The sequence below is a fragment of the Lepidothrix coronata genome, unplaced genomic scaffold (genome assembly GCF_001604755.1).
Source record: "Lepidothrix coronata isolate B3197 unplaced genomic scaffold, Lepidothrix_coronata-1.0 Scaffold6, whole genome shotgun sequence".
Classification (NCBI taxonomy): Eukaryota; Metazoa; Chordata; class Aves; order Passeriformes; family Pipridae; genus Lepidothrix; species Lepidothrix coronata.
In genome coordinates, this window is record NW_016690186.1 from 9,725,851 (window position 1) to 9,738,566 (window position 12,716).

The window sequence follows — 12,716 nt, forward strand, 5'->3', positions numbered from 1 at the left end:
TCTGTCCATCACAGGGGTTAGTTTTAAGCCCAGACAGAATTGTTCTACCCAATTCCTGCCAAGGACCTCTGAAACAGGCTAGAAAATGTCTCTGTTTTAACATCAAAAATGCACTATGAACTCAGAATCTTGTATGAAAGTACATTAAAACAATTTACAGAGGATAAAAAAGACCTCATGAGGGTTTTACTCCCCTCCTTTTCCCCTCAATATGAAGGCTACTCTGTTTTTGTCCCCCTCCCACCTTCTCCCCTCCCCATCTTAAATAAGCAGATGCAATCAAGGAGAAGTTTATTTTGAACCAATTCTGCAAAACAGTTCAACAATGCCATACTTTATAAAAATACTTAGTTACATAATTAAACTTATTACTATTTATATAAAAAGTGTGAATGTGAATTTTAAACTCTGTTAGGGTAAGAACCACATCAAGGTCTTCAGGTGAAACAAATAAATTTTCATAAACATACAAACTCTTTTGGAGAAGTTTTATAATACACAACCATTTACAATGAACACGTTCATTAAGTTAGTGTTTTATTCCTTTACTATACAAGTGTTATTACAATGAACTGTTCCATTCAGTAATCAAAAATCCATACAATGCCAGTGTCATTTTTGGCATTTCTTGTTATGACTGTAGTAATACATAAACTCATATGATTGTGTTATTAATTTTAAAATATTTAGAAAAATTAAAATTCCATCATATTTTTGGGGTTTTTTGATTTTTTTTGTGTGTGTGTTTTTTTTTATTTTTGTTTTTCTTACATAAAGCCCTTTTAAAATTTGATAACCACAGATGTACAGTTGATGAGCGATGATGAGGGAAAATGAAAAATGATGGCACTGTTCTTACACAGATCTGTTTGGTAGTTGGATTCAATGTAGTGTAAACCCATGAAGAATGCTTAGTACCAGAACTGTATTACCAGCTTTTCTGAAATTCATTTGTTGGATAGCTTTACAATGATAATATGAATTCCAACCTGGTAGCTAAGTAAGAGTTTAGCGTTTCAAAATTAAGCATGATCAGAAATTCAAGAACCTCATGCAACTTCTGAGTAAAAGACATGACGTTATTGCTTGATATGTCAGTAGCCAAGGAAAGTAAATCTAGATGTAGTGTCAGCTGGGCTGAATGCCAGCAAATTTCATCATTTGGACAGTATTAAATATATTTTATACCTTTAGTTTTTAAACTTTCACATTTTCTTTTGCTTATTTTTAGTTAAATAATTCTGTAGGAAGGGCAGAAGTAGGAAGAGCAACTGTGTGTGTGTCTTAATAGTCAAGAAAAGCAAAAGTGCAATCAAATCCCTGAACTAGTGACAGATAACATTTGTGGCACCCACCCTTGTTAACACAAAAAAGCCACATACAACAGTATCAAACCTGTCTCTCAAAAAGGACTAAAGAGTGGTTATTTACCAGCTTCAGTCTTGCTTTCCTGGTGAGCTTTGTTCAGGTAGTCTTCTCATACAAAAGCTTGCTGTTGGATTGGAGCTTAGAAGATTAAAGGTTTTCCCCCCCTGATTGTATTACATAGCTTCAAGTTCAAATATCATCATACTTTATCAACACAATTTTATAAAATATTACCTCATTTTCTAGTTACCTTCAATTATTCTTAATTAGTTATGCAGAAAGAAAAAAGAAAAACCTCTCATGCTACTTTCCAGTTATATTAATACAGGTATTAACACAGTGCATTATGCTCTCTAATTTCACTATTGAGGCCTACCATTTAGATCACATTTCTCATTCACTGTTCCAATTTCTCTTTTAACCTGACTACCCTAATTAAGTCCATGCAAGAGGAAGCTTAAATATCAAGACTATATATCAAATAGAGTTGTACCATCTCTTTTTTGAGGTGGGGGGCACACACATCTATTTTTAAACACAGGGAGTTTTACAGAACTGGAATAGAATTGCTTGGTCCCACAAAGTTCTTCTGCTTTAAAAATGCCTTACCCCAAGGTCACTAATTCCAGAAAATTCCCTCTTTAGTAGAATGATTAGCAAATGTTGGGAAAATAAAGGATTTGAAACATTGGTTTTTCTGCTATTGTTCACACCAACACTTATTTTTCTGCCCCTTATTTTCATTAAGCTTCCTTTGGACCCTGAAAATAAGTTGGGAAAGAGGAAAAAATAAAAACATGTCATTGGTAAATTAGAGTATAACACTTCAAAAGTGGTTTTGTGCAACTGCATTATGAAATTCCAGTTTGCCATTAAGAGCATGCAAAGTAGCGAAGATTTTCTTTCCTGTGATTCCTTAGAGACTTCAGGAATCCTTTGCAAGTCTTTTACATTTGGCAGATTTGTGCATGTTATATAGACTGTTGGCTTATAAATTGTCTCCAGGCTGGTACTGTGGTTCTGTAGCAGTAAAGTAGTCCTCCAAGAAAGACTGTATATATTCAAATGTTGGTCTCTCATCAGGGTCTTTCTTCCAACACAGTTTCATTAACTCATGGAGAGACTCTGGGCAGCCTTGTGGACAAGGCATCCTATATCCACGTTCCACTTGTTCCAGAACTTCTCGATTCACCATCCCTAAAAGGAAAGCATTTTAACTCTGAATGACACTATGCAAAGAACAGTTTCCCAAAGTTTTAAAAGTGTCTCTCCAGCTGCCATACACATGGATCTACTAGAACAGAACTTTTAATGAACACACTTTATAATGAGTGAATTTTTTATATTGTGCATTAAATACATTTTCTGAAAATTATTTCAGTACACTGTTAATTCCTCAACACCTGGTCCTTCTTCCATATGTATGCTTTCTCACCTTCCTACTGCCTTGAACCTGTCCTTTCAAAAAGGACAGGTCTGTCTTAGGTTCCATTCAAAGACCACTTAATTTGAAATCAGGCCATATACCTAACAGAACTGCCTTACAAATTGCAGTCACAGCAAAATATCTATTGAAATATGTTTAGTTTCAAAAACTGGTTTAGTGGGTTCAGTCTACTGATGCTCACTGTAGCCTGGGAAAATGTCAAAAGTAGAAATATCATGAACACACAGATAGGAAAACATAAGGATATACCCACTAATTTGAAACAAACTATCAGTCACATATACAAATGCTATTATCTTAAAGCACTTTAAAAGATATGTGATAGTTAATCTGCATATAAAACAAAGTAGCTTTGTGAACAAAGGAACCAGTGAGGTGTGACTAAGTTTTTGTGTCTGCTTCTGAACTGTGGACTCTGAATGAAGGCAAAAAGTACAAAAGGTAACTTCAGAAGCATACAATACAACAAAGGAAAGAAAAATCTATTAAACTTTTCCTTTTACCTGGATATGGCACTCTCCCCTTTGTTACCAGCTCTGTCAGTAAAATTCCAAATGACCACACATCCGACTTGATTGTAAACCGACCATACAATGCTGCTTCTGGAGCAGTCCATTTAATTGGAAATTTAGCTCCTACAAACATTGGAAAGACAGATACTCAATTTTTCCCTTGCTAATGGGTAATTTGCTTACACTGCAAAATATTTAAAAAAGAACACTGAACTCAAAACATTTTTACATTTGCTTTATTGAGAAAAACTGAGGTGGTTTAGTATTTTAGTATTTCTCAAACTAGGGCAGCAACTACTGGCAACAATTTCTGGAAACATTGAAGACATCCGAGATTCTTAATTAAATAGGTTTCAAAAAGTGAACCTGATGAGGAATCTCTCTGGAATCTCATCTCTCTTCTGTAGCATGTTTTATCCCCCCAAAATAATTAAAACCACTTTTTGAGAACATAAACAAATTGCCAAATAATTTTGAATAATAAGAAGTTTACTAGGATTGTATACTTAGGTGAGGGGGTCACCTAAACATAGCTGTGAAAATCCACTTAAATGCAGAATCTTTATTCACAAAGACAGAATATACAGACATGTTCTGCTAAATGTAATAGTTCTCTGCCATTTGAAGGTAACAGGTCTTATTTATTCAGTAAACAAATCGGCCTTACCTTGTCTTGCAGTGTACTCATTGTCCTCTATTAACCTTGCTAAACCAAAGTCTGCTATTTTACACACAAGATTGTCTCCTACAAGAATGTTAGCTGCCCGGAGATCCCTGTGGATGTAGTTCATCCTTTCAATGTAAGCCATGCCATCAGCAATCTTAAAAGGAAAGTGTTATTAAAGGTTATTTTTCATGACGTTATGCATTTATCCCAAGCATTAAGCTGTACCCCCTTATTTAGCTTTATTATCACTGTATAAGCATAGAAAATATAGCTTAGCAAGAGCTTGTGCCAGCACTGATTAGAGTGTGTCCAGCTATACAGTATCTGCTAATTGTGAACTAGACTGTTTCTTTTTTGACACATTACAAACCTACAACAGAAGGTGTAAGACAGAGCAGCATAAAATAGCCAGAGCATCCAATATTTATGTTTAGTTGATATCTCTTCTCTAAGCACAACATAGAGTTTTCTTAGTACCTGAGCAGCCATGTCGACCAGCTGTGGGAGTTTTAAGTATTTCCCTTCCCCTTCTTTAAGGAAGTCTAGCAAGCTGCCTGTAACAGATGACACATTGGGGGAGGGGGGGAGGAAAAAACCAAAAAATTAACTTGACCTGAAAACACGAATGAGATTTATTTCCTAGACATTATGATTGACACATTCATCTCATGAAATCTCTATTTGAAAATCCATCATTTACCAGAATACATAACTCAACAACCATGCCTGAAGTTACCTCTGTGCTGATAACTAGTTAGAGCAGTTTTATCCAAGTATTTTGGAATCCACTTCAATAATTCAGCTAACTAATAAAACAGGCTGCTGCTTGATGATTATACAGAAATACATTACAATTTTTCCAGTGTTGCTGGTATCAATGCTCTTTCTAGCTGGACTGCCTTCCACAGTGAGATTTATAATTACAGAACTCTATCCCTTAAATTTTTCTGCCAGTCCCAAATATACACTAGAGAAATTATCCTGAAATTGTTGCTTTTATTCTGTTGCTTTTTCTTCCTTACAGAGGAAAACAAAACTATCTTTAATTCTTTACAGTATATTATTTTCTCCCATTTATATAATGCAATTGTACCCAGAACATTACAACATAAGCAGTATCTGAAATCAGTTCCAAGGACCTGTGCTTCTTTGTAGACAGCAATCTTTACATGTGCAGTATAGATATAAGATACAGGAACATGTCCTTTTTCTAAGAAACTGGTGAGGACTGATAACCAATCAGTCTTGTCACAGTCAAAATTACAACAACAAAATTACAAGTGTGGTGATGGTGGGGAAAGAAACCACTCAATTGTGTATCCTGCAGTGGATTCATAGCAGTAACCATGAATTAGATTCTTCCAACATGACTTTAGTGATTTGCTGTATTTTTGTATTGAAAGCAAAAATGTGGCAGGCCAGACCCACACTGCTGCTGCTGTTTGCTGTGTGTGTTTTTACAGACTTTTTCCGATCTTGGTTAATGAGCTCAAAGGACCAAAGAGGGGCAAAGATTTCACACTGATCTCTAGTAACCTGTCCACACTGAAAAAAAAAATAGGGTACTATGCAGTTCTTATCCACCTCTTTTCCTTGTAAAAGGATAAATATAAATATAAAAAAATTGTTCTACTAGCTTTTAAGTATGAACCACCAAAGAAGCTTTATGGGTTTTTTGTAAAATGTGAGAAGTTTGTCAAATGAAAACAGTGAACAGAAACTTCCAATAGCATTTTGAATCCATAATTTAGACAAATGTACAACTATTTTTCAAATTCATTAATACTGCTTTTGCAAGGTAACCAGTTCTGGTATTAAACCTTGCTTTTCCTTAGACAGACAGTTATAAATATTTGTTTTCCTGATTGCCTTTTTAAAACCTGATTTTTGAACAATGAAGGCACATTTTGCATGGCAGCTTTAGATCTGACAGAGATACTATCTAGTGTTATTTGGGAATAACAACAACACAGAAGGAACTTTTTAGATTTTCTATTCCCATCTACCTTTTCAAATGCACAGCCCTTTAAAAACCCCATCAAAACAGGAAAAAACCAAAACCACATATGTATGGCACAGTACTGAACACAACTAGCCACTCTCTTGGATTTAAACATTGCTTCTGTATCTTACGAGGATAGCAAAATTTCTCTGTGAGTTGAACAGAAGTCTGTATTTTATAAAAAATGGAAAAATTGACTTGAAAATCTGCTGCTTCTTAACACTAATATCCTTATGATGTTTATTTCTACATTCAGCCTAAATCTCTAAATCTGTGTTTCAGCTGCAGGGGGAGGGGGAAATGATATAAAGCAAGGGAAGAAGGATGAAAGACTGAACACAAGGAGATAAAGGAGGGAGTCTGGAAAAAAAACCCTCAACTTTTTCAAAATTTACTATTGCGCTGCTGGAAAAGAAACACTAAAAAAACCCAAAAGCCCAGTGTACTCTGTTGTGAGCATAACTTGTCTACAGGCATAATGATATGATGATATAATGACATTCCCAGCTATACCATCCAATTTAAATGTGACAGGCAGTACACACTAAAAATGAGGAGAAAAAACCCCCCAATCTTGTACTTGGAAGATTAACAAGGGTGACACAGATGTGCAGAAAAAATCATGCATCCACCCACGATCTAAATCAGAACTGCTTCAAGTAGGTCAAGCGTTACTCATTTTAATTTAATCAAAATTAACACTTATACTCCAGTCAGCTTAAACCTAACATTAATTAAACATTTAATTTACTGCTGAGGTCTTAAATAATCTTTTAAACATGGTACCTCTAACTATGCTGTCACACACCTTTTGTCATGAATTCAGTGACGATGTAGATTGGTTCCTCAGAAACAACTGCATACAGTGGAACAAGTTTGTCGTGTCGTAATTTCTTCATGATCTGAGCCTCCTGCAGGAAAGCTTCTGGCATCATTGTACCAGGTTTTAGTGTCTTGATTGCTACTTTTGTGGTTCCATTCCATGTTCCTAAAGTAACAAATCAGGTTTTACTCTCCACTATAATACTGAACAGATTTTCTGCTTCTGTTTTCTTAGCTAACAGAATAATTATAAACGAAACTATACTGAATATTAATTTTAGTGTTACATGCCTGATCATAACTGTTATTTTTTCCCTTCATTTCATTATGATATTACCTTTTCAGATCCCGATACTGATTTACCTAAAATACTATTAAAACATTCACAGGAAAAACTGAAAGGTGTCACATTAAGCTCTTACCCATCCATACTTCACCAAAACATCCTTGGCCCAACTTAACTTCCAGCCTCAAGGATTCTCTAGGAATCTCCCAGGCATCTTTTGCTAGTCCCTGTGTTTGTGGTTTCACAGTGGGACACACAGTTGTTAGCTTATGACACAGCCCATCGGCATGTTCTGGAAAACAGAAAAAATAAGCTTCGTAGTTAAGCAGGGGTAAGACTGTAACGGAAGAAACATCTTAATGTTGATAAAAAGAACTAGTCCATTTACTGTTTGTTGAAATCAAAAAGAAAATTTTATAGTTTTGGTTTTAAATATAAGCTACATATGCAGTCCTTCTTCCTCACAACAGGCACAAGGCAGCATTGGAACACTGTAACTTGGGCTTACCTCTGTAGTGTTTCACCAACTTCTGTAGAGATTCAAATTGTGCTCTGGTTGTGATATAGTATCCACCATTGTCAAGTTTTCTGATTTTGTAGTGTTTCACATTATCACCTCTGACCTCATCCCAGTCACGTATGGAAAGGGAATAAGCACCTAGGAAACAAGTTACACCTGGTTCTTCACTAAAATTTAAAAACATATTTAACTTATCCACACAACTGTCATTATACACACACATGTCCACATACATACATGACATGTGATAGGCATAAAAATGTTCATTATGCCCACCTTGGTGGGGGAGAGGAAGGAATGGGAGAGAGAAATGATACACAGACATATACATACCTTTAGTGGTTTCACTCTCTCTTACTAAGAAAATACCACGCTGGTTCCCAGGATTTAAAAGTAGCCTTTCTGCATCCTTCCTGCCCATCTTACCAAAATACCACCTAGAAAATTTTAAAGGAAACTTGTAAGTAAAAGCTTCCTATTCTTTGGTACTCATATAGCAAAAGGTTTGGAAATCTCAAGCATTGACTGGACCACTAATACCCCAAAGCAGATACAGATCAACAGAAGTAATGACATCCATATAATCACAAGATTAAGATGACCTATTTCTATATGACTCTCATTTCTGTTGTTTGCAAAATACATGTAAAGAGGACTGTATCTGCAAATATTATGGTTTTCTGGTGGTTTGACAATGGACATCAACTGTACTTAACATTGAAAGTAACACCCTCTTCTGGCTAAGTTTATAGGTCAGGCTGAATCAGACAACCCTCTTTGGTAGAACTCTCAAAACACTGCAACAGCTGAAACCACCTTCTCTAAGAACATAAAGCCTCTTCTCTCTAAGAGGCTTAATGGTAGAAAACAGTATTTAATGCAAAGTGGGTGTGCATAAATATCACTGGATCACAGGTTCCTTCTGGTTGAAAGGGGCTCTTGGGAGGTCTCCGGTCCAGCCTCCTGCTGCAAGCAGGGTCAGCAGTGAAATCAGACCTGGTTGCTCAGGATGTTGTCCACTTCAGGCTTGAAAACCTCAAAGGATGAACTGCCAGCCTGGGCAACCTGTATCCCTTCCTGGCTGTTCTCAGGATTAAAAGGTTTCCTATATCCAATTGGAAACCCTTCTGGTTCAATTTCTGTTGCCTCCTCTCCTTCATTACCTCAGTATATGATTCTACTGATCATTTAGAAGCACACCTATTATAGGTATCATTTACTTCTCTATGAGTAACACTCCATTTTGCTGAATCATCCTGATACCAAAAAGTATGCCGATATCTTAAAAGACCTGCATTTTTTCTTGCCTTAAGTTCTTTCACAAAAGGAATTTCTTATTCATCATTCTCATCATGATGAATACATCGTGAGGCACTGTCCTCAGCCAGTGATAATTTTAAGGTCCATCTTCATATGAACACCTAGACTTTGAAAAAACATTTATTTCTAACTACATTTTATTTTGATTATGTGCCTCAGAAATCACAAAGTGATGCAAAGTGTAAATTTCAAACATTTCTATTTGTCACCATCTTAGCATCAAGCAAATCTGGCTTCATGAGTGATGGGAAATAGTATTGCAGACTGCTGAAAAACAATGGCTTTGTGGGTGAAATATCACTTTGCTGGCCTGTGAACAGAATGGCCTGTGCAATCTCTGGGGAATTTGAAACTTATTCTTACATTTTGTTGTATTTGCAGTTTGATGTTTAAGCAGATGTGCAAAGCTAGAAATGGACATGAGGGTGTGCATGCTTGAGACAATTTGGATGTAACCTATAATCTTACTGAGCCCTAGTTAATGACTTCACATGAAAATGCCTCTTCCCCAGGCTACTACAACAATTTATAAACTATATTGTAAAGTGCTTTTTATTTTTAATTACCTATGAAATAATGGCAGGGTTTAATTGTTGTTTTTATTGCCATTAAACATTTCTATTACGGTGTAATTCAAAAGACACATGAATAAGATGGATCCTGTCACAAGCAGTTTCTGATATAAATGGAACATATATCCTTCGGACTTAGAAAAGGTTGCTTAAAGAAAATCCTAGCATCTTGGGGCTCTATATTACTTTTGCACTTGTAACTCCAATTGCAGTCACAACATAAAACCTGTAAACACGATCAAAGCACAGGGCTAACCAACTCTAAAGCAAATGAACAGTATTCCAAATGCTGTGGTGATCTTTATTAAAATTAGCACTGGTTCTTCAAAACATTCAGTTTTAAAAAGCTTCCTTCCTTATTAATCACCCTTCACTCTCACCTCTAGTCATCACAAACCTATGACAAATCTCACCACTCTGTTCTGCCAATCTTTAGGAGCCACGGTTTCTTTGCAAAAGGCTATAATTTCCATTTTACCACCACCACAGTTGTGATGACAGTATGCTTTTATTGCATAATTAAAAAAAAACCCCTCAACGTCTCAAAAAAAAAAAAATTAAGAAAAAGATAGTAATTTTAAAACCAGATGAAACTCAAGGGTGTAGAATAACACTGCAGCTTTGATGCAATCACTTTTTAATAGCAAAGAGCCAAGTGACAGCAGCAGCAACATGCTAAAATCTCAGCTTGAGATTCAGGAAACATCTTGAAAATCAGGCACTTTTCCCAGAAGTGCAGTAGCAAGCAGAGAAGTGCACAGATCATGTATCAGGGAACTGCTTATTGGCAGTACCATGCCTGTATATTAAAGCAAGAGCTGCGGAACTTTATATTTCTAGTACAACAAATACAATCCCTTGGAACAAGCATAACCTGAAACGGTACTCCAACTCACAGTTCCCACAGTCACTTTATGTGATTCTGTAAGCTCTCTGGCATCTTTGTTTGCAAATAAATGTAGAAAGTGCTGGCACATAAAGCAATATAATCTTCCATATTCATCTTAGGGTACCAAACAATTTTGTCACCAAAAAGTTATTATAGATTAATAGATTAGCAATAACTGTGAAACAAATGTTATTTTAGAATGCAAGATTAGGTGATACCAAGGATATAGGTGATGTTGAATCAGGGTTTGGCAAGCAAAAATAAGGATAAAAACGTAGAGTTCATGGTGTGTGAACTGTTCAACTAAATCCCATTCATTTTTGCTTTATGTGGTATGCAATGCATGTACTCCAGTTCTTACCTCTGCTGCATTCTCCTACCATTTTTCCTTTAGCCCCAAGTAGAGCAAACAGGCACAAAACATCTCCATGAGTGTCCACCTCACACTTACGAATAATTATACCTTTGACACAATCCAAGTAGCATTGCTATTCTTTAATTAGTAGTATTCTCCTACTTTATCCTAAAATGTTACATATACTGAATTAAAGGATTTACATCCCTGTACCCTGTATCACAGGGTATAAAGTGCAGAATGAATAATAAGAATGGATTGACAGGATGCAAGTCTTACTCTTCTGCTTGAATGGAGTCTGCAGGAGCTACATAATTGCTTGGGATGTAGCCTGTTTTTCCTGTAGCAATGGACCTTGCTTCCCACCAGTCTCCTTCCCTGCAATAAAACATCAGTTACCTCTTCCACATATAAACAATGCATAATTCCCTGGCACCTGTAGTCACATACGAAAGGCAGGCAAATTTAGGTAACATGTTATTTTAATTATGAAGGCATCTAAACCATTTTGTACTGCACTTACGTGCATCTTCTTATGTTCTAAGCAACACTAGTGCCTCTTAGCAGAATTTCATATTTTCAAGATTTGGGGCTTTTCTTTCGTTAGGTTGTTTGGGTTTTTTTAAAATGTAAAACCAAAATGTTTTATGGTAGAGATGTGTAAATGAACTTCCCAGTTCTCTAGTCTTCATCTGCCTCTCCAGCTAATTCTGCCTGTATGCTGACAGCAGTAAAGGACAGGAAGTCAGTTAATAAAACTAAGAGAACTGAACAAATGAAAACTGCTACATATATGAATTAGAATTATTACTGCACCAAAAAGTTGTGTGTAAGGAAACCTCCAAAGCAGACAAATTACTTTCTTTTCACTAGACTTCTACAAATCAGACTGTAATGCAGTAATCCTGTTGCAACTGAACATCAAACTACCCATAAACTACCTGTACATGAGTTTACTTTGGAGGCCAGCTAGATGCAAGTCCATGTTGAGATGTCCCTGGTACAGGACACTCGTCTCTGGAATTTGCAGTGCGGTGGTGAAAACTGTGCCCACCTCCCATGAAATCTGGAATCCTGTCAGAGGGTATCTGCACGGTGCAGAGTCTGGGATGGAACAGTGCACATCTCCACCTTTTCTGCCCTGAAGGGGGTGGCTGTGCCTTCCTGGGGCAGGGAGTGGGAAGGAGTCACCCAATCACCCGAGGACAGGCTTGGGGCTGTGCCAGTCGCTACAGTTCTACATCCACACCCAAATCTTGATCTCAGTGCAATTATTGTCTTAGCTGTATAAATATTTTAACCCCGTACATGTTGAATATTGCATGCATTCAAGAAAAGAAGAACAAAATCAATCTACTCTTCACTGAAATAGGATACATAGATTTCAAGCAGAGTTGAGGATCTAATTATTCCCAACAACCATGTGAAGTCTGTGAATGAGAACACTTACGTGTTATTTATTATTTGGAACCGTTCACCTTTCTTAAATGAAAGGTCATCTGTAGTTCTAGCTTCATAATCATATAAGGCCACAAATACAGTAACACCACCTTAGGAAAAATAAAAAAAATACCATATGATATAGCAGTAATGTTGCAACACTTGATTTAAAGACTTAAGAAACAACTCATCAATTTAGATTTGAAAGCAACTAAACACTCCAGGTTGTATCTCATTTTGGAAGATGGATTAATAATCTGCTAATTTTTTAAAATGGGGCAATGCCTATAAACAGACATCCTAAAAATATGCTTCCACACCAAAAAAGGCCACTAGATACATCGCTGGAACTACACTAATAATTACAGCACTTATATACAGAAACCTGCACGACATATCAGCAGTAAAAAAATCCCCTAGTCTCTTTATTAGGCTTGTTTCTTATTAAGAAATGCAATTTCCACAATACCACAATGGTGAACCATCAGCCAATAATTTTTACAGAAGTAGTTTCCT

General features: G+C 36.3%; 1 protein-coding gene across 1 annotated transcript; it reads right to left on the reverse strand.

Annotated features, from left to right (window-relative positions):
- Nucleotides 1–274: 274 nt before the first annotated feature.
- On the reverse strand, nt 275–12,308 carry YES1 (YES proto-oncogene 1, Src family tyrosine kinase). The gene is made up of 10 exons (XM_017832853.1): nt 12,211–12,308; nt 11,040–11,138; nt 7,958–8,061; nt 7,613–7,762; nt 7,241–7,396; nt 6,805–6,984; nt 4,472–4,548; nt 3,995–4,148; nt 3,319–3,450; nt 275–2,565 (listed from the first exon to the last, which is right to left on the reverse strand). The coding sequence occupies exons 3-10, from the start codon at nt 8,043–8,045 to the stop codon at nt 2,357–2,359; spliced, it is 1,146 nt and encodes a 381-aa protein (XP_017688342.1). The 5' UTR covers nt 8,046–8,061; nt 11,040–11,138; nt 12,211–12,308; the 3' UTR covers nt 275–2,356.
- Nucleotides 12,309–12,716: the final 408 nt, after the last annotated feature.